The 27263-nt window shown below is 36.5% G+C and overlaps 1 protein-coding gene across 2 annotated transcripts in view; it reads right to left on the bottom strand.

Moving 5' to 3' along the window:
* The window catches only part of Fem1c (fem-1 homolog C), a 28232-nt gene extending 9442 nt beyond the window's left edge, over positions 1-18790 (bottom strand). Inside the window, exons 1-2 of one of the 2 annotated variants that reach the window (XM_078048797.1) lie at positions 18441-18790; positions 16838-17564 (exon numbers count right to left, since the gene is read on the bottom strand). In XM_078048797.1, coding sequence (XP_077904923.1) covers positions 16838-17381 — 544 coding nt within the window. In that variant the 5' untranslated portion in view covers positions 17382-17564; positions 18441-18790. The other variant, XM_040272151.2, reaches the window with a different exon arrangement.
* Positions 18791-27263: the final 8473 nt, after the last annotated feature.

Below are 27263 nucleotides of genomic sequence, written 5' to 3'. Positions count from 1 at the left end.
ATAAAGTTAGATATCAAAAACAAAAAGATAACCAGAATAATCTCTGTATATTTGAAATTTAAAAGTTCACGAAATAACCTGAGTCAAAGAAGAGCTAATAGAAATTAGAAAATATTTTGATGGGATGACATGAAAACACTGAAGAACTAATCTTGTGGACATAAAACCTGTACTTAGAGGATAATGTAAATACTCTTAAGTGCCTATATTAGAAAAGAAGAAAGGCTTACAATACCTAAGTATCCATTCCAAGAAGTTATTTGAGGGGTGGGGAGAACAAACCCAGAAAAGCAGCAAATAATAAAAATCAGAAATTAATGAAAAAGTGTAAGTACGCTAGTACAGTATTTTTTATTTTCTTAACATTGTATTAGCTGTTGTACCTTTTTAATCTTATAAGTATGCAAGGTAGAAAAAAAAAAACATATTCTACCTACAAATAAAATACAGATTAGTGGTAAAACATAAACACACAAATGACACAAATGCCACTTTGGTATAATGATCATTTTTAAGATCATGTTAAATGCCAATCACACTAAACTCCAGTAAATAATACACAGACTATAAGCCAAACCTCACAATAAAACTTGAACCAATCACATTACTTTACAACTCAAAAACTTTCATGCTTCTTCTAAGGAAACACAAGAAAATCTTTAAGACAGCTTTCAAAATTCTATAGCATTGATTCTCAAGCACTATTTATGTGGAGAAGAGAGTAATAAAATTTATGGTTTAGAAACCATGTTAGGTGAATAAAGATTATATCTTGGTTAGCATAGACACACTTAAGATACACATCGGGATGTGGATTTTAAATGACAGAAATATTTCAAGATCCCAAATCCTCCAGCCTCATTTCTCATTACCACTGGTGTGAATGATTCATCATGCATCTAGCCAAGGGGATGGCAAAGGCTAGTGTACACTTTAGGCTCTGCAGGCCACAAGATTTCAGTAGAAATTTGCCAAGTAGAATGAAAGTATCCATAGGCAATATGTTAAACTAGTAGACACAACTGATTTTTTTTTTTTTAGAGAGAGAGAGAGAGAGAGAGAGAGAGAGAATTTTAATATTTATTTTTTAGTTTCCAGCGGACACAATATCTTTGTTTGTATATGGTGCTGAGGGTGGAACCCGGGCTGCACGCATGCCAGGTGAGTGCGCTATCGCTTGAGCCACATCCGCAGCCCCACAACTGATTTTCAATAAAACTTTACTTATGAACTCTGAAATTGTTAAATATCACGAAATATTTCTCATTTGACTTTTTTCCCAACCACTAAAAACTTCAAAGCTAAAAAATGTAAAACATGAGAGCTATTTCTTAACTCTCTCAGGTAATACTAAGTGGAGCTGACCCGTTTACCAAGACATTATTAATACCCCCACACTTACAGATTCTACATATGCTTTTAACATTACTCCAACTTATTTCTTCCAGCACCAGTTTATTTCCACCTCCATGTCTTGATTTTCTAAAATGCACTTTTTTCTTTACCTTTTTAACTTCTTATTCTTCAAGTTTCTCAAGAATTTCAGAACTCAAAGAGGCCTTCTTGGTTACACCATATCAATTTGTCATTCTGGACATGTCTGGTGACTATGTCTCATCTTGGTAGATACTCAATATTAAAATTGTATATATTTATATATACCTTATACTAGTATAATGCTGCTGTCTTGCAAATAGATTTTCTTACCTAAATTGTCTATTACTCAAGTATAAAATCCTATATTGTTTCTGTCCCACAAAAAGCTAAGGTAGATTCTAAATTTTTAATACTTGATATCACCAAAAGTGATCCAAACATAGCTTTTGAGGACAAAATAAGCTCAAAAAATAAAATTAAAAGAGGAGATCTCAATTACCCAACAGATCAAGCATGTAACCACCATACTTTCATGCCTTGGAAGACCCTAAAGCTCCCCCACAATGGGGGACTGAGCCAAGGGGCACTTAACCGCTGAGCCACATCCCCAGCCTTTTTTATTGCAAGATAAGATCTCAATTGTTTAGGACTTCACTGGTCTCAAAGTATCAATCCTCTTGTCTCAGCCTCTCTAGTTGCTAAGACACCAAATGAGACTAGGCATGAGACACCACATCTGGCAAGATGAGTTTTTAAATTATAGCCTGGACTACTACTTAAAGTTTGTAAGAGAGAGACTTAAAAACATTTTTTTGTTTAAAAAAAAAAAAGTATAATTTTAAAGCCAATGTAACTTTTGTATCATCTCTCCAAGTCATACTTTTTAATTACATTATTATTATTGTTATTGTTATTATTATACCGGGAATTGAACCCAGGCGCACTCTACCACTGAGCTACATCCCCAGCCCTTACTTTTCAAGACAGGGTCTCGCTGTTACCTAAGCTGGCCTCAAACTTTTGATCTTCTTACCTCAGCTTTCCAGGCAGCTAGGATTACAAGGTATGAGCCACTGTATCCAGTAAATTAATTTAAATTAATTTAATGAATTAATTTTATTTATTTAATTTACTTATTTTTCAGTGCCAAGGATTGAACCCAGGGCTTTGTCTATGTTGGACAAGTGTTCTACCTCTGAGTTATACTCTCCAGCCAAAGTGATTTTCAATACATGAAAACATTAAAATTGTATATACTGCCAGATGTGATGGCATACACCTGTAATCCCAGCAACTTGGGAGGCTAAGGCAGGAGGATAGATGGTTTGAGGCCAACCTCAGCAACTCAGCAATACCCTAAAGAACTTAGCAAGACCCTGTCTCAAAATTTAAAAACATAAACAGGGCTGGGGATGTGGCTCAGTAGTTAAGCACCCCAGGTTTAAAAAAAAAATACATCTTAATGGGGCAACAAGATGTTTCCATACATTTATACTTTGTGTAATGTTTAAATTGGACTAAAACCTATCTTTTCAAATATTTATCATTTCTTTATGGTAAAAATTTTAAAATCCTTTCTTCCAATTTTTTGAAACATACTTTATCTACAGTATATTGTTTGTTGACAAAGTTATAATCAGTACATACAAAATTGCTTCCTGCTTCTCACCAACATCTTAGGCATTTTGTTATATTAATGTTACTACACGATCTGGATAGGTTCTATAAACTACAAAGATACTACATAATTTTTCTTAAAGGTTAATAGTGAAAAACTAAGGGAATGTGCCAAACTTATAGTTCCTTGTCAATGGACACTTGCATTGCTTAAAATTTTCACTACTAAAATTAGTGCCTAATCATTATTTGATTTTAGTAGGGAACATTTGAATTTAGTTTACAGAACACAGATGTTCTGTGGGAACATGGCTTAAAGTCACTTTATAATTTAATCTTTTTCTATTAAATAAACATCTGAACACCAATTTAACTATCAAGTGAGATCAAGTGCCTGAAAAGTGCTGTATTCATCTAATAAACATTTTTTCTTTATGGGAAAGATGCATCTTAAAGCAATGCATATCAAGCTTTCACCTGCGAGAAAATACTTTTGCCAAACCTTGTCATTCAACACTAGAACTTTCTCTTTTCAACAGATGGAAACCTATTTTACCAATTAAAAAAAAAAAAAAAAGAGAGAGATTATCTGATTTATTTGAAGTCCCCAAAACTATTTCCTGCTATTGGTAGAATTAGTTTTATCTTAGTTTAAGAATGCACTTTTTAAAAACCCTGGACACTAAACTCTATTCAGCAATATCTGAGTAGCTTGTCAAGTTAGTTGTGATCTTTCTTGAGAAAAATTATTTATTGTGATTAATATCTACTATAAGCACTCTTTTGCTTATTATGAAACATAATGAAAATTGCTAGTTCTATACTAACATAATGAAAATGACTAGTTCTGTAATCAATTTATGTACTTTTGTCCTCCTACCCCTAAACAAAATAGTTGCAACTGCATTATCTAATCTGTTGGCACTTTATTAGTAATACATTTTATTTGTTTCAGGTATAGAAGAACTCTTGCTTTTACTTGCAGAGACTCAAATGTTTTCGCTAAAACTTTAAAATTGTAAAATATGTAGTATGAATATTATAATTGTGCATTTTACATTTCAAAAATGGTAAAATCTACTTGTAAAGTCTTTGGCTATACTAAAATATCCTTTAAAATGTAGATGGTAAACATCAGTTATAACATTTTGTTACCTTAAGATATATTTGTCTATTAACTTTATCAGTTACATTAAATAAATTAGTTAATTTAACAGCTTGCAAAAAATAATAAAAAATAAAATTAGTGCCTAAGGATTGGGGTTGTGGCTCAGTGGTAGAGTGCGCGCCTTGTGTGAGGCACTGGGTTCGATCCTCAGCACCACATAAATATAAAGATATTGTGTCAACCTAAAACTAAAAAATCAATATAAAAAAATAGAATTTGATAGTAGAAAGCCTACTATAAAAAAGAAAAAATTAGTGCCTAGGGGGCTGGGTTGTGGCTCAGTGGCAGATCACTTGCCTAGCATGTGTGAGGCAATGGGTGCCGCAGTCTGGCTGGGCACAATTCAGGAGCCACTTGTCAAAAGAAACTAACTTTATTTTTAGAACTGCACAGGCCAAACAAAACAGCTCCTCAGGAAAAACCCTCAGAGCCCAACTGCCACCACCGGCTTCCTACCAGCCTCTCACACAAACACAAGCCTCACCACCTCCCACAATCCTCCTGCTCTTGAGGCCGATTGGCTGGGTCGTGTGGGCGGAGCCAAAGAAGTCCCCCAATGAGCATCACTGCAGAGGAGTCAATCAGCTAGATGTTGCTGGGGCTGCTGTGAGCCAATCATCAGCTGGCAGTCTGAAAGTTTGCTGGCAGCTGGAAGTTTGCTGGGGCCCCTTCAGCTGTGGCTCTCAACAAATGGGTTCAATTCTCAACACAACATATAAATAAATGAATAAAATAAATGTTCATTCAACAGCTAAAAAAAATTAGTGCCTAAAAAAAATAAGGACAGATAACAGGCCAATGATAGCCAGAGACTAGTGAAGGAGTTAAACGCAAAAGAGGTGAGAATAAAATTTTTGTTATCTTTATTATAGCAGTTATGTTTGCTGAAACTTACAGAACAATATACTAAAAAGGGTGAATTTTACTATATGTAAGTAATACTTCAATAAACAAATGCCAAACAACATATGCTGAAGTATAGGCTACTTAGGAGGCTGAGACAGGAAGATCACTTGAGATGTCAAGTTTGAGACCAGCTTCAGCAACACAGTAAGATCACAATACAAAAATCAATCAATCAATCAATCAATTAAATAAATAAATGCCTAGTTTAAAGTAGGAACTCAAATGTGTAATGGATAAATATACATCTTCAATTCACTGTCAAAGGATTAAACTTTATTTAAATACTTATTTTGTGGGGTTGGGGATTGAACCTAAGGTCTTGCACTTTAAATGTTCTGCTACCAAGTTATACCCCAAGATTTGGGAATAAGCTTTTTTAAAGTACCATTTTTATAGCATTCATTCTAGCACTGAAATTAATGTTTAAATTTATATTACTTCTACTGCTAGGTAAAGAAAATGTCTCATGTCTATTAACAAACTTTATTTTCTTTAATGACATGTTTTCAGTTTCTGGAATTAGTCTTCCTATGTGTTAATACTTTATGATAGCCAGTTGTCTGTTTTGCTCTATCAGTTGTTTCACTCAAGAATATTAGATATACTCTAAGTACTGATTACAATTTCTTGTGAAAAATTATTGTGGTAACATACAAATTTAAAACTTGAGTTACTATGTTCTTATGACTGATTTGAGTTGTTACACATCAAAGATTGTTGAAGTCATGTTTAATTTTTGCTAGGTAACATCATTGACTTGAACTTTAGGTTCACAGCAACATATGCCAATTACTAGAGATTCAACTTGGACATTTCCCAAGTTTTCAAGCCCCTATAAAAACATTCACATTATACGATGATCCAAAAGAGTTGCATTAGTACCTTATTATGTCTTCCTTTTGTGTTCTCAAAGGCAATAAATAATTGAATAGAGTTCAAATACAAATATTACTAGGCATCCCAGATGAAATCAAGGATATTAGTATTTAATAAATTTACCTTCAACTAAGACAAAAAAGAGAGTGAAAAAAAAAAAACACAATATTATACTATTCTCAACACCTGTTCAAGAAAAGGTTCATTTGAGGGAAAAAAAAAATTAAGGCACTGATTTTATAGTGGAAGTTTTAATGATTTCTCAAAGGACATGTTTGTTAAATGGGCATTCCTTTAAAATCAAGCTAATGTCACAACAGGAAGTATCAATTCAATTAAAGCATTTCTGTGGAAAGCTAAAATAATATGATGTAAATACATTAATTTTCAACTACAAAAGAACATAGAAACAGTACTAATAAAATCTGGAAAAATAGCCACATTTGTTGGAATGTTTGGGGGTGGATATCAAGCACAGAAAACTATCAGAAATGCTCATGCATGAAGCATTTAATATTACTCAAAAAGTATCTGAAATATGAATCTTCATTGATGTTAATGTTAAAGACAGCTGTCATGATAGCAGGCACGTAAGAGAGAATTCATGCTTAACTGTGAGAAGTTTCCTAAAATGGGGTCAATGTTTTTCTCAAAGTAGATAATCCAAAAACGAACCAGTAGTTTGGATAAGAAACAGAATGAAGTTTAAGAGTCTCATTTAAGAGTCTCATTAGTCATCATTAAATGTTTTGGTTTGACTTAACGATAAAGGCACGCAATTGTTATACCACCTAAATTGTACAAGACCTTCAATTTAGCATATATAAATATCTTAATTTGAGTAAAATTACTACAACTCACCAGGATCAAGTTTCTAAGTTACCTCCCAAATTAATAGACAGAATTAAGCAGTTTTTCAATAAAACAGAAATGTTCTCATAAGAACTGCAAAATATTTAATGAATGCAAAATGCCTATTATAATTTAAATTGCTTTTATATCAATAACAATCCAATAAATTTTTCTCTTTGTAGAATCCTTAAAAGTTAACAATTTTATGTATGTGTGTTGTTTTTAGGACAAGTCAAGCTTAAAGCTGTACTTTTCAAACTTGAATATACAAAATCACCAGAAACTCATAGTAAAATGTAGATTGTAACTAGTTGATCTGAAGTGGTTCCAAGTGATATCTATGGTGCTCATCCTTGAGATGCAAAGAATTAGAGAAGGAATCTTATTTTCTTATTTGCTACAGATATATTTGTCATATGGTTTACATATCCAAAAGCTACATCAAGTGTATAAGTTTAAATGGAAGGCTAGGTTGCAGCCCTATTTTATACCATACAGAAATGAAATCCCATTATTCTGCTTACTCGAAATTTAAATAGATGCCAAAGCAAGAACAGAATATATTTTACAACTAACTTACACAGTTTCATTCATGGAAAGTTCATATGTAGTAAATGGTACGGGTAAACTCTACAGTCCATTTTTAACAATTTTCTTGTATAAGTTAAATAAGTGGCCCACAGTGAAATTTTTTTAAAAAATCAGTCCGTAAAATAAAAATCCAAATTGCTATAAGAAATACCATCAAACGTGAAAAAACAATCCAAAGAATTGGAGAAAAATATTTGCAAATCATATATCTGATAAAGAATTTGTATTCCAAATATACAAACAACTCTTGAAACTAGATAATAAAAAATTTTTAAAGCATACAAAAAATACAAAGATACTTCTCTAAAGAAGATACACAAATGCCAAATATGCATATGAATTAAGTACATGAAAAGATGCTAAACACCATTATCCATGGGAAAAATAGGAACCAAAATCACAGTGAAATACCACTTCGTATTTCCTAGGATGGCTATATTTAATAAAAGGGAAATAACAAGTGCTGGAGAAGGTATAGAAAACTTGAAACCCTCCTACATTGCCTACAGGAATCCAATTCATTCATTCAACAAGCTGCTTTGAAAATGGTTTAAACACACTTCTCTTTTTTTTTTTTTTCCTCACAACATCATACATGTATTCTGTATAATGATGAGGGTCTCCTTCCATCTTCCGTGCAAATCCACTTCTCCCTCCTTTTCCCTCACACCTCTCTTCCCTATTTAGTGGTAATCTTCTTCTCATGCTCTTCCTCCCTATCCTATTTTGAGTCACCCGCCTTATATCAGAGAAGACATTCAGCATTTGTTTTTTAGGGATTGGCTAACTTCACTTAGCATAATCTGCTTTAATGCCATCCATTTCCCTGCAAATGCCATGATCTTGTTATTTTTTTAGTGCTGAGTAATATTCCATTGTGTATAAATGCCACATTTTTTTTATCCATTCATCTATTGAAGGGGCATCTAGTTTGGTTCCACAGTCTAGCTATTGTGAATTGTGCTACGATAAACATTGATGTGGCTATGTCCTTGTAGTATGCTCTTTTTAGGTCTTTTGGGTATAGTCCGAGAAGGGGAATAGCTGAGTCAAATGGTGGTTCCATTCCCAGCTTTCCAAGGAATCAATAGACATTATTATTGTTGTATGTATATAGGTGACTGTATGACCAATGTGATTCTGCAACCTGTACAATCAGAAAAATGAGAAATTATACCCCATTTATTCAAATGTATGAATAGTCAAGATCATTGTACTGTCATGTGTAACTAATAAAAAAAATATCTTTTTGTAATTAGGTTTATATTTTGTTGTATATTCTTATAGCATTATTAATGTGTTATATTTTGTATCCTAATTTTGTTTGTTTTCACAAGAATCTTAATTGTGGAGTCACTCTCAACAATACCATAATAAATCATTTAAATTATCTTTGGCATATAATAAAATGTAACATTTGAACAAAAAAAAAAAAAAAGAAAGAAAATGGTTTGGAGTTCAGTTCCTCAACAGGTTAGGGTTAACACATGACACAACAGTCCAACTCCTATATATGTGCCCAAAAGAAATGAAAATATTCATCTATAGAATTTATTCATAAATGTCCATAATAGCATTACTCATAAAAGCTAAAAAGTAGAAACAATCAAATGTCCTTCAACTGCTGAATGGATAAAAATGATTTAAACTGGGCACAATGCCTCATGCCAGTAACCCCAGGGGTTCCAGGAGGCTGAGGTAGTAGGATCACAAGTTCAATCAAAGCCAGCCTCTGTAACTTAGTGAAGTTCTAAGCAACTCAGTGAGACCCTGTCTCTAAAAAAATATATATAAAATAGGGCTAAGAGGATGTGGCTCAATGGATAAGTGCCCCTGGGTTCAATCCCTGGTGCAAAAAAAAAAAAAAAAATCACAAAAGACTACATATTTTGAATCCACATATACAATATAGGCAAAATTACACAGAATGATTACTGGTCACTTAAGACTAGTATGGTTCGGGGATGGGGGGGCAGGTTGAGAGTGGTTAATGAGCATGGATATTTTAGGGAAGATGAAAGTTGACTTAAGGTGATAGAGGCACAACTCTTTCCAATATACTAAAAAGCCACTGAATTGTTTAAATGGGTGAATGCCATGTAAACTATACCTTAATAAAGTTATTTATTATTTTTAGTTTTTAGTTTTACAGTGTTGAGGATCAAACACAGTCCGGCACATGCTAGGCAAGCACTCTAACACTGAGGTACATCTCCAGCACATTCAGTAAAGTTTTTTAAAAATTCAATTAAAATTAAAAATACTTGCAGTTTTGATAAAAGTCTAGGTTTTAATTAATAAACAACAATTGAAGGAATTTATAGTGTAATAGATTTGTTTGGAAACATTATTATCTCTCCTCTTCAACCTGCTTCACACCAACCCACTTTTCCTCATCTTTGAAGCTAGACTGGGCTGAGCTGGGTCTAAAAGAGACCCACTAATCAAGATTGAAGTTGGGATACAGTTCAAAATACAGGATAATACTGATCCAAGTATTACATACCTGCATAACTATAATTTGTGTGCACTGAGAGAAGTGAGAAGAATATAAAGAAACAAACAATTTAGGATATCAAAGCAGTACTAGAACGTTTCTCTATTATTTCCCTTTCACATCTATATTCTATCATGGGAGATACTCAAGGACAAAGTGTATAAAAAAGAAAAAAAAGAGAGAGCGAGCAAGACAGGTTCAGCAATTTAGGAAGACCCTGACCCTATCTCACAATTTTTTTAAAAAGTTTTTTTTTTTTTAAAGGATGGGGATGTAGCTCACTGCTAGAGTAACCCTGGGTTCAATCCCCAGTACAGCAAAAAGAGAAACAAACTGCCAAGAGTCCTATGCGCTCTCTTCATTAATTCTTTTTTTGTTTTTTTTTTTTGGTGCTGGGGACTGAACCCAGGGCCTTGTGCATGGGAGGTAAGCACTCTACCAACTGAGCTATATCTCCAGTCCTTCATTAGTTCTTTGTATAACGCACTAAACTAGAAATGTACATAAATTTTATAACACAGGTTCTTGAACTCACAGCAAAGTTAAATGCTAAAAAATATTTGCATCCACAAAGGTAAGATGCAGGACAAGGATGAAAAGTTGATTTAAGGTGATGGAGTTACAATTCTTTCAACATACTAAAAAGCCACTGAATTGTTTAAATGGGTAAATGGCATGAGGACTATACCTTAATAAAGCTATTTATTACTTTTATTTTTTAGTTTTACAGTGTTGAGGGTCAAACACAGCCCATCCATTTTGAAATAGATCTTGATGTAAAGTAGAATTTTCAAGGTTAGGTAGAGATAAGGGATGAGGGCTCAATAATTAATATCTGTAAAAATCTCATCTAAAGACTGAAAACATTACAATTCAGACTTCCCCTTTCCTAGCCAGTGTAGTTCACAAACTCCCTATTCAATCACAATTCTTCCCAAAAGGAGGGGAAAAAGAGAGAAAAACAAATGTTTTGGTGAGATTACCATTCATGGTGAACTTCTTTATCTGGACCCCTCCCTACCTTTCCACATGGATCTTCCAACACATATATTATTTCTGTTACCTCAAGATCATAAATCACTAGAACACCAGACTTCCTTGAATTTTATTTTAAGCAAACAAATTTAATTAACCAACATAAATCTGATAAACATGAACCCAGTGAGGGGGCGATATACACCTGAACCTTAATAAGCAAAACTCTCTTAAATTAACATTGTTGCTCATTCTCACCAACCTCAGTTCAATTCTGTGAGGATTCACATTAAAAATCCAATTTCCGTGGACAGAGGTTTCATGAATATTTCCCCAGTGAACTCAATTTAGCCTACCCAACTAAGATGTTAAGTCTCCTGAAGGATACAGACAAATGTGCCAGGAGATCCAAGAGAGAAAAGAAATAACATGGAACTTTAATGAATTCAATTGTAAAATTATATAAACATTATTAAATCAAAATAAAACCAAAGATGTCACAGAGTATAGAGAAATTTTAAATCCCTGCCTACTCCCTTTTACTTTCCTCTCAAGAAGGTGTTCTGAGATAAACAAAAGTTGAGAAGAGTTAAGAAACAGAAAACCTCAGCTTTCAACACTCAGATAGTATTAAACTACACTAAAATAAGTCTACAACAATCATTATCTTAGTCTATATCTTTAAACCAACAGTTTTTAATTTACAGGGGAAATTCCCTTAAAATTTATTTGCATTTACAGTGAGGGAAAAACAGAATTTTAAAAAATATTTCCTTGAATAAAATGCATCCATACCCTAAAATGACTATACTATGGGAGAGAAGTAATACAATGTTTCTAGATTTGCTTTGAACTACTTCAGAAAACAAAAGGGGTGAAACACTTTTTTAAATTATGGCAGATGTAGATAATTGTTGAAGTAAGGTAGTAGATACAAACATGGTTCAACATTATACATGTGGTTCTCTCCAATTATTTATGTTATCAAATTCCATAACGAAAAAAAATGCCCAAATTAGCTCTTTCTCAAATCTTTCTTAATGCTAACTACACCTATCCCATACCTACACAGATTTTTCTTATCCCTTCAAAGTTCTACCTATATCACTCATTTTTTTAAATATGTAGTTGGACACAATACCTTTATTTTATTTATTTTTATGTGGTGCTAAGGATCGAACCCAGTGCTCCCAAGTGCTAGGCAAGTGCTTTACCGCTGAGCCACAACCTCAGCCCATGCTACTCATTTTTGACAATTACTACCTTACTTTGTTATTTCAAGTCTTCATCAACTCTATTTATCTATATACAGAAATGACCACAAAATACACTGCTATCAAAGAGCTAACAATCTTTCCTCAATGAAACCCAACTCATTCAACAATTCCACTTACCAAATATCAATTATGGACCAGATACTCTTCCTAATGCATGTGACAGAAATACCAGGTCTCTGGCCTCAAAAACATTACAATTTAGTAGAATTGCAGTTAGATGATTTATAGTGTAGTAGAATGCAGTTAAATCTGTTATTTTTCTGCTGAAAACTTGCTGGTTTACCATGCATGACAAATAAAATTAACTCCTTTACCTAGAATTCATTCATCCAAACGTGCCACCTTTCCAATTCCTGGTCCCTCCAAGTGTATTTCTCAATGTGCCTTTCCTTTTGCCATTTCCTAAGCTTAGAAAAGTACCACAACCTCTCTGCAGATTGACCCCCACAATCCTTTTAAAGCTCATTTTCTACTTTGATGATGCACTCCCAGTCAGTACACTCTTCCTCCAAAATCCTACAACATAGCTTGTTTTTACCATTCCTTAACAGTTAACAAGTATGATACTTTGGACATCCTCCAAAATATTCAACATAATGCCTTGCCATATTTATTTTCAATTTACTTAATTACCTTCAGTATCTAGTATGATTAACCCATGAATAAGCACAGTGTCTTCTAGGCTTAATCTCCTAATTCCAACCTAGACAGTGATGTTACTAGCACTTTCAACTGTTCAACTGGAGGGTTTTAAGTAATTTCACTTCAGATCGGCAAAGTCCTATTGAATCCAAACAAAAACAAAAACAGAAAAACCCAAAACAAACAATGAAAGAACCAAAGAAAACAAATCAACTATAACCCTGAAGTGCTGGAAAAAACTCTGTGAAAGCTCTGACAAGTGCTTATATAATTACTTCTGATTTGGAGTCTTTAGTTTTGAGTAGTAATCAACTCTTGCCTCAAAAAAATCAATTGTTATAAATGTTAAATTACAGAGTTATTCCTGAATATCTCAAAGATTTTCTCCCATAGTGCTTTTGGGGAAAAAGGAACCCATTATTCCCTTAGATAATAATTTGTTGAGGATAAAATATTTCCAAATATCTAACAGAAGACAGCACTACTCAGGCTGGGGTTGTGGCTCAGCGGTAGAGCACCCACCTTGAACATGCGAGACCCTGCGTTCAGCACCACATAAAAATAAATAAGTGACAAAATTTCAAAGAATCAAATCTTCAGGATCTGCCAACTACAACTAAAAAAAAAAAAAAAAGCACTACAGAGGGCTGGGGCTGTAGCTCAGTGGCAGAGCACTTGCTTCGTATGTTCAAGGCACTGGGTTCAATCCTTAGCACCACATAAAAATAAACAAATAAAATAAAGGCATTCTGTCCATCTACAGCTAAAAAAATTAAAAAAGAAAGAAAGCACTACTACTGCACTTAACATATTGTCATTTAAGTAAGCATAAGCAGTTATGACCTGTCTGTCCAATCAAACTTCAAGAGCAGAAAATCAAGGACTGGACGGACATCTTGTTTTACTCATCTTTGTATATCCTACATTTAAAAACCTGGCACATTGAGGGACTCAAGAAATTCTCACAATTAATGAATGAATTCCACCTTAAGTTAGAACAAGTTCAAAATGCTAATAGCCTGTTAAAAAGTAATAGAGGTTAAATAGTATATTCAAATGTCAACTACCTGTTAAAAAGTAATGGAATGCAGAAGTCACATGCATTTTGTATTGGCATTTTCTTTTTTCAGAATATTTCTATGGATGACATGTAAAGTGTCCTAAGAAATTGGGCTGGGGATGGAGCCCAGTGGAAGAACCTTTGCTTAGCAGGCAGAAGGCCCTAGGTTGGATCTACAGTACCATACACACACCACAAAAAAAGAGAGCCCATTTTATCCCTAGTTATATCAGTATTTTCCACTTTTTGGGTGGAACTATTTTGCTTCTATCTCAGATCCTTTTCCTGTGTTCCTGCCTCAGTTTCAAGTGGGTCCTGCTTTTTTGATTACCATTCACCAACTAAAACAAACAAAAAACCCCAAAGAGTCAATGAGAGAATAATTATCAAAGAATCAAAGCTTCAGGATCTGAGTAAAGGAGGGTACATATTCCTTGAATCTGCCCCCAATATTCATAAATAATCATTCTTGAAATTAAATGGCACCATGAAAAAAAGTTAAAGGTGATGCACAAAAGTGATAAAAATCTCTATAATATGTATATACATAAAACTAAGGCTATCTGAAACAACTTCTGGTATGCAATTATCTTCTCATGTGTACTTTTTTTAAAGGAGTACATATTAAGATATTGATTCTGGGGGAAAAAATGACAGAATTAGCAGATTAACAAAAAATGGAGCATTCACAACCTCACATACAAAGCTATAAGATTAGGATGGTGATAAAAGGGAACATTCTTCTGAAATAGCTTAGAGGTAATAAAATATTGTTCAGTTTATTAGAAGGAAATGCTGACAAAAATATGAGTTATTTATATTCTAGTTCTCTCATACATTATGGCTCCAGAAATATATAAAGCAGCTTGGAAAATGAGGGAAATAATACCAGTCTCACCTCTCCAATGACATTAAGAGTTTAAAACACCCCTGATTTGACTTAAATATGAGTTTACCAATAATCTGAACATCATCAAGCTGATGTAAAAATAGCCAAAAGAAAAAAAAAAATCTAACAAGCAGGTATACCTTTTAACCCTTTCACTTCTCCAAATTTCAAAGCATTCCAAATATTAACATGGTTAAAGAATACTTTGTTCCTGAAACAAGCATGATGTTCTTTAAAAGGATGACATGTTTTTAAAAAGTCATTGTCTTTTGACCCAACAACCTACCTCTAAAGATAATCAGAAATAAAAACACTTATAAGAATGTTTACAGAAACTTTGTCATACTGAAAAACCAGAAGCAACATAAAACTCCATTTAAATTAGAGCTATAATTAATGACATTAAAGATAACACTTATTAAGCTAAAAAAACAGTTTATAGGACAGCATATAAAACTGTACACATATATATGCACACAAAATTCAAAAACATCTTTGGATTAACTGAGTGCTGGGAGTTTGCCAGATTTTCACACTTGATCTGAAAAAGAATTTCTGAAAATCATGATTTTGTATATTTTTACAATTAACCTTTAAAAGAAACCAAAAAAAAGATCATATTATCTTCAATAAATATGCTTATTTACTAATGTAGTGCCCCAAAATTAACCTCTCTGAAAGGCAACCCAACACTGTCACAATTATAAATACATCACTTTGATTGAGCAATTCCAAATACAGGTATTTATACTACAGCTATTCTCACACAAGTGTGTGAAGACACATTTTTGTTCAAGAATGTTCACAGCAGCATTGTTTATATTAGCCCAGTATGGGATGTGACCTAAATGTCTATTAATAGAGACTAGATAAATTATGTACATTCATACAATTAAATACTGTATACCTGTGAAAGAAGATTAAGGTAGCTATGTGTGTTGGAGATGAATAACAGCCAAGAAAAATTGTGGTTTTAGAAAATAAAGACAGAATCGTATGCATCAACAGTGAGTAGAAAAGAGAGGAAAGGGATGTACAGACCAGTATACTTGTAGATGCATAGACTATCTAGAAGGACAAAGCAAATAGTGGTTTCCTGTGTGTTGGAGATCTAGAAATCAGGAGTAATAACACTTATTTTTTCACTGTAAACACTGTAATCTACTTTGTATTATTTGAAATATTTAACATGTATTTATGCTACTTTTAAATTCTAAGAGCTTTTCAAAATTAGGTAGTGAATTACTCTGTTGTTGAATAGAATTATTTAAGGAAAATACAGTTTTCAAGAATCAAAATTATTGAAAAATAGTTGCTTTTAAGGGTTTAAAGAATTCTAAATTATCACTTACTCCTTGTGGCTTATTAAAATAGATGAAAATTAAACACAATTGTTTAATGTTCAGCTCTTCTCTGAACAAAGGTCTTTACATTGTTGCTAGTCAACAAATTCACATTTAACAGTCTTGTTTTGCTCCCTCAGTACTGAAGCAGTTTTTAAAAATCTGTTTTCTTTTGCTATATTTAACATATGTTCTATATAAAAAGATTTCCTATTGACCACAAATAAATGTGGAATCTGGGAATAGATATTAGCCTTTTCCACTGATATTAATCCTTTCAGGTCAGTGTGGCCTAGCCTTCCCTGACAAGAGTAACAAATGAAATGCCTACCTAGAACAAACAAAATGATGACTCACCAACTATAGTAATTTCTACACCAAGGTTGTTCTTAAAAATAAAAAATAAAAAGCTTGAGAAAATGCTATTACCTTTAACTACAGTTCCAAACAGATTAAATTATACACCTAAAGGCTTAGATCAATTACCATTAACATGCTCTGTAACTGTGGGGAAAAAATTCTTTGGAATTGGAATTTATTCCAAATCAAAGAATATACTGCTTAACATAGTGACAGGTCTTTTTTCACACTTGTTCAATATATTATCTAATATTAGAGAAACACTGAACAAGGTAATACTAGAAGAGTTACCTAATAGAAAAAGGTCTGTGTTGGCTAACTCAACACCAATGCTTATAATTTTATATCAAACTTCCTTAAAATAAGTGTTAGACACATTAAAAAATTAAAAATAAAGTTAAACTCACCTTTAACACTTTTTCTATTAACATCTGCCCCCTTCTCAAGTAAATACTGAGCAATCTCTTTATGTCCTTTGTAACATGAAATCATCAAGCAGGTATGCCCATGCCGGTTTGACACTTCCAAATCAGCTTTGTGTTCTACAAGGTACTTCACTATTTCCAAGTGGCCATCAAAACATGCAGCTCGAAGAGGAGTTGAATTGGTTAGAGTCGTGTTGTTGACAGATGCTCCATGATTTAACAAAGATTGGACCACCTTCAGATGCCCTGCTGCAGAAGCCGCCCATAAAGGGGGAGCCCCCTCAATGGTTTCGCCATCAAAGTTGACAGAACCCCCGACTTCTATGGAGGCACTGCACTGCTCTAGGAGAAATTCCACCATGTCGAGATGCCCATACCTGGCAGCCATCAAGAGTGGCGTGGCCCCATTTGTTTTTTCAGAGATCAAGGAGGAAACCTCCTCTTTAGATTTGCTTGCCAACAACTTGGTGAGAAGCCGGAGTTTGCCATCCCGCGCTGCGTTAAACACCGCTGTCTTTAGATCCATTTATGTCCAGTTGAGAGGCTGTGCTTTATCCTTCAAAGCAAAGCTCCGGCTTAGCTCTCTTGCAGGCAAGAGTTACAGGAACCAAAGTTCAATGTTAGTCACTGCACCCCAGAACGGATATAAACCCACGGAGAGTATGTTTTGTCCTATTGCCTTCCAACATCTGATAACCAGAGCACCAAACTAGAGAAAGAAAAAAAAAAAAAAGTAGCAGTTTTGAATTTTCCATAGGTAAAGGGAAAAACACTAGATTTTCTTAATTTCTAACTAGTGTGGGAAGAAACGGAGGGTGGGGGTGTGAGCCGTACGTTAGAGGCTAGTCCGCCCCCCTCCCCATACATACATATACACACACACACACGTGGGAAAGGAAAATACAAAAGGGTTCACAGGAGACCCAAATGTTTTGGTGGGAGGCCCTCTCTCTTCTGTGTGCGGAAAATTTAAATACTACAGGCAACTGGTTTTCGTCTCTAGTTCTCACCAGCCAAGCTTTGTTCTAGTTTTGCTTTGCACACACCCAAGGAAAGTACAACCGAGACAAGGAGACAGACAGGTTCAGAAATGTTTCTTCTGCTTGCATCTGCAGAGAGGGGGCCAAGGGCGCCAGGCTGGAAGGCCTCATTGTGGTTGAGATGGGTTTCGAAAAGGAACAAAAAGGTCGGGCACACCAGTCGTTGGGCAGCTAACACCAAAGCCCTCACTCCAAGGTTTTCTTTCCTTTAAAACTCGACCGTCTCAGGAAATCCGGCTGCGTTTTAGCCATTAAGTTCGCCCGCCTCATTTTGCGTACCCCCCCCCTTTCAAAGATCTGCGAGTTCCCCAAACCACAATCGCCCCTAGATAACCCGCGCAGTACCTTTTCCAGACACCGAGAACTCTTCCCTAAACTACGCGATCGATCACGACCCCCTCCCGGGGTCTGACCACCCCGTGGCCTCCAGCCTGCCGCCCGCCTGCCGCTCCCGGGGGCGCCCTCCTTCCCGCCCAGGCCTCCCAGCGGGCGCTCAGGCCGCGGCCCGGGCCCTGGCAGGCCGCCGCCGCCGCCGCCGCCACTACCTGCCCGGGGGCTAGTCCTTCCAGCTGCCTCTGGCCGCTCGGGCTCGGGCCGCCCCCTTCAAATGGAAACCGTTGTCCCCGCCGCCGCCCGGGCCGCCCAGCTCCGCCTGCGGCCGCACAGTTCCTCCATGCCCCGCGCCCCAGAGGAATGAATCCGGCCGCGCTGCTCGCCCCGCCCCGCCGAGCTGCCTCCCGCCCTCCCAGCCTGCTCGGGCTGTAGCGGCTGCAGCGGCTGCCGCGGCGGATGGTGTAATGGGCTGCGGGCCGGGGGCCGGACAAGCCAGAGCAAAGCTTCACATCACTGACGCGGCAGCCGCGCCATTGGGCCGGGGGAGGGCGGCGGCCGCCGCGAGCAACCGCCTAGGGGCGGGGCGGGGCGCCGTGGCTGGGGCGGGGCGCCGTGGGAGGGGGAGGGACCTTGAGCTCTGCGAAGGACGTGTCTGCGTGCCGGGGGCGGGACGCCGTGAGGGGGCGGGGCCGCGCCGCAGCGGCCCGAGGTAGACGGAGAAACAGTGGAAATATCGCGTGCTCCCCACTTCTTACTCCACCTCTCTGCTTTTCCCTACGCTGGCTTTGGGGATGCTGGGCGTGGTCTCAGAGCGCTGGGAGAAGTAGCATCCAGTTATACTTTCCTACTCATCTGAGCACTCTTCAGGGTAGTCTCTTCTCTGCTTTCTTTTGGTGGTCCCTGAATAAACGCAGCTCATAATTACACGTCAAAACACTCAAGACAAATTTCAGAAAATGAGATTAGCTTTGAAAGCTACCAAACATGACTGATTTTTTTAAAAAATATGGTCTCTGAAAAATATAAAGACTATAAGGAATCGTAAAACCTAAGAGCAGTATAAATTCAACAAGGTCTAGTCCTTAAATTGTAAATAATAAAACTATGAAATGAAAGGTAAAAAGTGTACACTGATGAAAGAAATTACTACTTAATACAACAGGAAATAAACTGGAATTCGTGACGTTAAGACCTGGAATGTACGGTATTAAACAAGGATGAAGAAGAATTGAAATGTGTTAGGGGAATAACAACCCACAATGTATCATGAGAAAACCATTTTTGAAAATGGACCTTCAATTTCTTGTACACTATTTGGTGGGATTTAAATTCACAACGTTCCGTAGTACCACTGGGAAAAAGAATATTAGAGTAGACAGACCTTCAGCATCAGCAATATGATCATCTTTATGTTAGAAGCCATGCAACACATTACTTTAAAAATGTGTTTTTAAAGTAAACACATTTTACTTTAAAAATCACAACTCCATTTTTTATATTATAGTATTATCTAGGAATTTATGTAGTTTTACATAGTTGAATCATGATTTTCATATAGATATGTATTTTGCTTTTTAACCTTGGCACACTAAATATTTCTCATTTTTTAATGGTCTTACCACAGGAGTGAGTTTTTAGTGAAGCATAATATTTCCCTTACGAAATATTAGCCATTATATACACTCAGCATCAAATTGTCCAAATTGAAGTTGAGGTTACTACCACTAAGAAGAAAACATGAAAGAATATAGTATAAAGGATGAGATCAACCACCTAATGAAATTAAACCACCAAGAGGACTAGCTGTTTTATCCCCATCATACAGGTGACAGTTCTATATTCCTAGGGTATAGCTGTAGGGTATTGATTTAACATTGGAGCAGCCCTCTTAAATGTTAACCACCACTTTATGAGGTAAGTTTCACTTTCCTGTACTTCCTCTTTCCTGAACTCCCCTCATCCCCATTAGTGACCTACCCCATGGTATCATAACCCTAAGCCAATCCTGGAAGGTCAGGACTCTTTGGCTCCAAAAGCCGCATGGTGCCATCAACCTAAGCTAATCCCATGCTATTCCCCACCTGCCTAGCTCTGAGGCAAGCACACCTGAGCCTTTCCCATAATACCACAACCACAACTGCAAACCCCTACCCTGCAAAAGCTGAACACCTGAACATCTCAGGGCCCTCTCTCCTCTCTATAGAGAGATGGCCTTTATTTGTCAGCTTTGACAAACTTCTGTGGATCTCTGCCTGTTCTTCTTCCTTCATTCATTTCTTCATTCTTCCATCTCTTGCTTTCTCACTTTTCTTTCAATAGCTACCAGGTGTGGTGTCCCAATGGAAGCCTAACCTTAGTTGACCTCTCTTTCATCTAATTCTGTAAGATGATGTAAAAATTTATATTGTTGGTCTTCAATATAAATTGTATCCTCCATTGGTGGTCTTCAATATAAATTGTATCCTCCATTGGATTTTCAAGGGATAGATGAACATATTTTCTAATCTCCAACTTAAACACCTAATATTCTTTTCTAAAATCCATTGCTGGTAAGGTGAAGGTAATTTGTTGATTCATTTCCCAACTCTTTCACAACAGCTGTGTCTTTCTTGATTTACAAAAAGAAAAGCTTTCACTCATAAAGAGTCTCAAAATGATGTGTCACTCTGTGATGTAAAGACTTCAGGGAATCTTTGCCAGTTCTTTATGGATTTAAAATACTGAGCTGTATTGAGAAATTATATACTTCGAATAGCTGGGTTACAAATTCTCTTGCAAGTCAGATGCTTTCCAAATAACTGCTTTCAACAGAGTATGACCTAATGATCACTAAGTGTAAAGTGAAAGAGTTCAAAGAATTGAGTGACATTGATATACAAACAGAAATCCTTATAGACTTTTTTCTTTTTTTTCTTTTAAGTTATAGATGAACAAATACTTTTATTTTATTAGTTTTATGTGGTGCTGAGGATCGAATCCATTGCCTCACACATGCTAGGCAAGCGCTCAGCCACTGAGCTACAACCCCAGTCCTAGACTTATTTATTAATGTGAAAACACTTTCTCAGAATTTATAAACATGAAAAATTAAGAGAGTATTGATGCTGAACTGTTTCATTCTAGTAAGAAGTAGTATTTAACCGTAAATGCCTGCACTAATTGTAAAAAAATCATATTTAATAATTATAAAATTTTTGGAGCCAGGGTCAGAGGCTCAGTGGTAGAGCGCTTGCCTAGCATGTGTGTGAAGCACTGGGTTTGATCTCTGGCACCACATAAAAATAAAAAAAATAAAAATAAAAGTATTGTGTCCATCTACAGCTAAAATTTTTTTTAATTATAAAAATTTGTAATATATTTTGTATTATTCTGGATACTTGATTATTATAATAAGTGTAACGATGCCTCAGTCTAGAAGAAAATATTTAAGTACTTACATTCTTATATCATAGAAAATTTAAAAATTTTAAACATGTTTTCACTGCAGAGATATAATACTGTGAGTGATAAAAAAAAATTAAAAATAAAGATACATTAATTAGGATTTACTCCTAAGGGATGGAGAGATGAAAAAGAATTATGGGCATAAAGAGAAAAATAAATTCTGTAAACTATCCTATAAGTTTGCTCATATATTTTTAAATGGGTGATGAAAAGCATAATTACTATGATTTAGACTCATTTATAAGTACAACTGTTTTGCTTTTAAATTTTTAATTTTTACAACATGTGGGAAATAGCACCATTTGCAACTACTTAAACTTAGAATTAAATTTATTTAGATGTCAGTAGAGAATATGCAAGAAAGTAGCTGTTGTATGTGTGGACAGAAATATTTGAAGACCTCTTATTTATTTATCAACCATCTTTGGAAGTTGTTTCCTTTTCCAAAGATTGTGGCAATGTTTGTTCTTCACATTTTTTTTAATTTTATTATTTTTTTTTTTACTTACAGAGAAACTTAACTAAATTTTCTTTTACTTTTATTCTGAAAGTCCTTTCACTGGGTTTCTAAATATCCACCTCTTCCCTATACCATGACTCTAAGTCCAGAGGAGACACTACCCCATCCCTGAGAAGGTAGTTGGGAGGAGGAATTGGATCAGCAAAGAGTGGACAATCTTATTACTAAAATAAACATATTCAGGTATCTAAGTGTTTTTCTTCTTCTCACACTTAGCCTTGGGATAAGTTTCCAAGAACTGAATTACACATGTACTTTTTGATCATGAACAAAATGTACATGTATATTACATATATATAAAAATCTATATTTGTACGTATGTACGTGTGTGTGTGTGTGTGTGTGTGTGTGTAATATTTTTTTTTCATACTGCTTCCTGGAGAGTTAGACCAGTCTGGCGTATCACAAACAAGAGTGTCAGCTTTACCAAAACCTTACTCAGTTTAATGTGTGTTTTAAAATTCTGGCTAGTTTCACATGTATAAAATGGTATGACAAAGTTTCCAAAATTTGCCTGTTCACCCTTTGATTTTTTTAATGTAATTTCCTGTAATTAGTAGAATATTTCATCTACATTATTCCTTCTGAGAATTTTCAGTTGTTTAGTTCCTTCCAGTCTATGTTTAACCCAGAATCATCAGTGAAATAGTCTGTTCGCATGGTTTTGGTAAACTTTGTTAACTTGGTCTAGTTTGAAGAAAAGCCAGAATTAATTTTTTAAGAAATACTTCTAGGTTTGAGTAACTAACTGAACAACAGTTCAAGTTAGAAGAGCATGAACTACTTTCCTCCTTTTGAGAAACTGATAATCTGTGGGAGATTTGCAGCTATAAACAGAATAAAGCAAACTATGTATCCAAACAACAGTGAGAGCCCAAAGTACAGAGCTGCTAACTCTGGCTAAGTCTGAGAAGGAGGTGATGGTTAAAATGAATCTTAAAGGATTTGTGAGAGTAGCCCAGCCAAGAGGCAATAGGAAAAGAAGAAGCACTATTGAGAAAGCAGGGTGTTGAAAGAAGCCATGGGGTGGCCCCTTCATTCTTTTCCTTCTTTGTGAGCTACAGAGTGGTACCCTAAGCTACCTTTTGAATGTACAGAAATTCCCACTCCTTTGCATCAAGTGCATCCTAATACACCACTTCTTATCTCTGCAGCATAAGCATCCTTCACATTATCTCATTGCCACTGCTCTCACAGAGGTTTAAGGAGTGCTGTCTGATTAAGGTTATCTTCATAAAGCCAGAATAGTTTTCTGGGGTACAAGCATTTTTAGTAGGAAACTTGTGAACCCAAATGAATCTTAAAATTTAGAAATATTCAGAGCAGTGTTTGTTTAGCAGGGACACATCTAGGTAGGGTCCCCTTGGGTATTTTGGTCTACTCTCTACTTCCCTGAATGATATAAGATAAAAGGGCAGTAAATTGGTTAGCAAATTCTAATTATTTTCTCTCGGCACAGTCTCCCTTTTTGGTATGTGCTATTATTTTATTCATCATATCATTACAAGCTATAAATCTTTTTTTTTTCCTTTTTGTTGGTAGAGGGGATTGGACCCAGGGATGTTTAATCATTGAGCCACATCCCTAGCCCTTTTTATCTTTTGAGACAAGGTCTCATTAAATTGTTTAGAGCCTCACTAAATTGCTGAGATTTGCCTCAAATTTGTAATCCTCCTGCCTCAGCCTTGGCAATTGCTGGGAATATAGGATTTCTCCATAATACCCAGCACAAGCTAGAAATCATGTATCATTGTAAAAGTGTCTGTTTCTTTTCCTTGTTATCTCATTTCCTGAAGTTGTCAGGGCCCTGACTCTAGGAGTAATAGATAAAAAAGAATGGAAAGAGTCTTAAGAATTGGCTTCTACCCATTAGAAGCTTCCCCCTCCCCATTCCAACCCAGCCCACCCAAAGATTTTCTAAGCTTTCTCTTATAGACACCCAAGTTTCTTGGAAAGATGAGGATATAGTTGATAACATGGGAACAGAAGATCTGTTCTGAGAAATTCTAAGAGAAAGACATATGAAGAAGGCCAGAGTCACCCCAGATATGAGGCCACTGTCAGCAGCAGGCTCTGTTCAGTGCACCAAGAGCAGCTGGAATTGATCCCTGGGTGTTGATGACGTTGGCTGCAACTTCAGTCTCAGTACTTCCTCCTGCCCTAACCTCTGCTGTGACCCCAATTGGCTGCTCATGCCCGCATGAGTGTCCATCCAGTCAAGCAGGAATAGCTCCAATCTCACCAGTAATTCTTTGGCTTCATTCCCAGGTTGCCTTAGGAATTCAGAAATCATTCACCTGTAACATTTATCTATCTTATTTCATTTTAATCAATTATTGTATAGTCTGAATGACCACCTCTCTCCCAAATTCCTTATGATCACATCTAGGCCACCGTGCATGCACCTAACCAAGGTATATTTTACCCAGTCCTTATAAAATGAAAAATCCATCTCCACTTGCTGCAGCAGAATGCGCCTCTACGTTATTGTTTCTTAGAATATGGTCCACAGAGCTCAAGAAATTGTTTAAAAGGAACATTCCTAGGACCAACCTGTAGAATTTCATATTCACTAGTTCTGATGGGAAGTACAAGATTCTACATTTTTAAGAAATCCCAGAGATGAGTCTTATGCCTACCAAGTTTGAGACCCATAGCCTTATTGGTCCCTGTACTCCACTTTCTAAAGAGAAGTTACTGTCATAGGTGTAAATCCCTATCACTTGTCTTGTTGCTGTGGGTCCCAGCCATCCTTCCTGGTCATTAAGTTAGGACCTGCTCGCTAGTATATGTTGGGCATAAAATCCAGGACTACTACAGAGCTCATCAGCCCAGGCTATCAATATATGACTTTATGGCTGATGGACTTCCCTACCAATATGGTAAGACTCTGTTATTAGTGAGTTTATCAGCCTGGCTCACAGCCTGATGAGCCACACCCTCAATGAGGAACTCTGGTCTTGAGTTCTCTCTCACAACCCAAACTGATGGCAGATGGAGTCAGACTGTTATCACTTGAAGACATGAAACCAAGCCGACATCATTGGAGCCACACTGTATTGGAGGAGAATTAATCAGATGGCTTCTAACCCAGTTGCCTTATCTAGTCTCTGCACAGAATGGAGGGAATCCCTATTGCCTTCCCTGCCTGGGTCTAGGGCACTCCCAGGACCACTCTCTGTCCTGAGGAGAAAGCCTCAGATGCAATCGCAAAGCCCCTGTTGGCCAGACTCTAAACACCTTCTAATGCTTCTTTCTTTCAGAGCCTGCAAAATGAATTTTGCTTCCACAGTCTCACTTCTTTGGTGTCCTCATATCCTACCCTAGTTCCAGACTCTCATTCAAATCTGGCTCCCTACCACATTCACCAAATACCATCCCTCCCTACACAGGAGCTCCCAGGCACCTCCTTGGACACTCAATTTGAGTCATTATTGATGATTCATTTTCTGCTAAGGAGAGCTTCTTCAGCACCCCCAAGGAGCTCACAAATCTAGAATTCTTATCCATACCACTAGTGGAATCCATTGTTATAGTGTAGAATTTAGTAAGATGATTTTACACCAGGACTGGCTCCACTTCACGTCCAAACCCTCTGATTTTCTGAGCACCTGGTTACTCCCAGCTGACTCTGTGCCTCTCACTCATCTTTAGGTCTTTCCTACACAGGCCCAGTGTTTCATGCTGACCCTGTGAAAAATTCCCAGTGCCTCAGCAGGGTCACTTTCCCTGACCCCAATCCTTCCTGCTTCTGATTTCTTTATCCTACCACCAATTGGCAGTCCAACATGTCTCATCCTTACTTCAGTGCTGAACTCAACCCTGATTCCTCTTGATTCTTGTTGGAGCTAGCCATGAACATAACTTCAACTCCAGTACTTCTGATTGGAAACCCCCTGGCTAGTTGTTTCCTGACTGTGACTGAGGCTATGCCTCTTGTTTATTTTCTATTTTTTGTGTTACTTATTTATCTTTGAGGCAAGGTCTCACTAAGTTGCCCATGCTGGCTTCAAACTCATGATCCTCCTGGCTTTGGCTCCCAAGTAGGTGGGATTGCAGGTGTTTTCCACCCACCTAGATTCTGCTGTGCCTTTTGATGAGAGTGACTCCTTTCTGGCTCTTCCAGTGGCACTATTCTTTGCCACTAGGTTAGAAAGTACGCCTTACACCAAGTCTTTGCCTCTCTTCCTGCCACATAGGTCCAGAGTAGCCCACCATATGTATAACCAAAAATCTTAGGTTATGCTTTCTAACCAGAAGGGGAAGAGCCCCTTAGAGCCAGTTCTGTGAGTTCAGTACTCTAGGGGAGCACCCTAGGGAACATCTGAAGACTTACATTAGTGGTAGATCAAAATTCTCCCCTTAAGAAGTATAGATCAAATCCACAGGAACAGGCTGGCAGATGTGTCCTTGAAACTGTGTTCTGCTATGCATCCATCCCATTTGGGCTCAGGGAAGCTAATGAGTTAGTCATTATTTATTTCATTTTAACTAAATTAATATTTTATTATGTTGATTTCTTTTATCTTATTTTTACAATACTGAGAATTGAACCCAGGTTGCTATACCACTGAGCTGCATCCCCAACCCTTTTTATTTTTTATTTTGAGACAGGGTGTTCCTCAGTCTCCTCAAGTAGCTGGGATTAAAGATGTGTGCTATTCACCAGCTTATTTATTTTAAATAATAATTATTTTCCTAAATCCTTTTTTTTTTAAGAGAGAGTGAGAGAGAAGAGAGAGAGAGAGAGAGAATTTTTAATATTTATTTTTTAGTTCTCGGCGGACACAACATCTTTGTTGGTATGTCGTGCTGAGGATCGAACCCGGGCCGCACGCATGCCAGGCGAGCGCGCTACCGCTTGAGCCACTTCCCCAGCCCTTCCTAAATCCTTTAGACAATCAATTCCTCAGTCTGAAGTCCAAGGACACCAGAAACACCCTTCACCTTGCAAGTCCCTCTTGAAAGTAACCTTCTGATTGGTCATTGGTGGAGGACAGTCATCTTTCATCCATCCATGCATCCATCCATTCTTCGATTCATTCAGCCTATCACTTATTCTTTCAGGAGA

This window comes from Ictidomys tridecemlineatus, chromosome 1, assembly GCF_052094955.1.
Source record: "Ictidomys tridecemlineatus isolate mIctTri1 chromosome 1, mIctTri1.hap1, whole genome shotgun sequence".
NCBI lineage: Eukaryota > Metazoa > Chordata > Mammalia > Rodentia > Sciuridae > Ictidomys > Ictidomys tridecemlineatus.
This window is presented reverse-complemented; position numbering and strand designations above follow the sequence as displayed.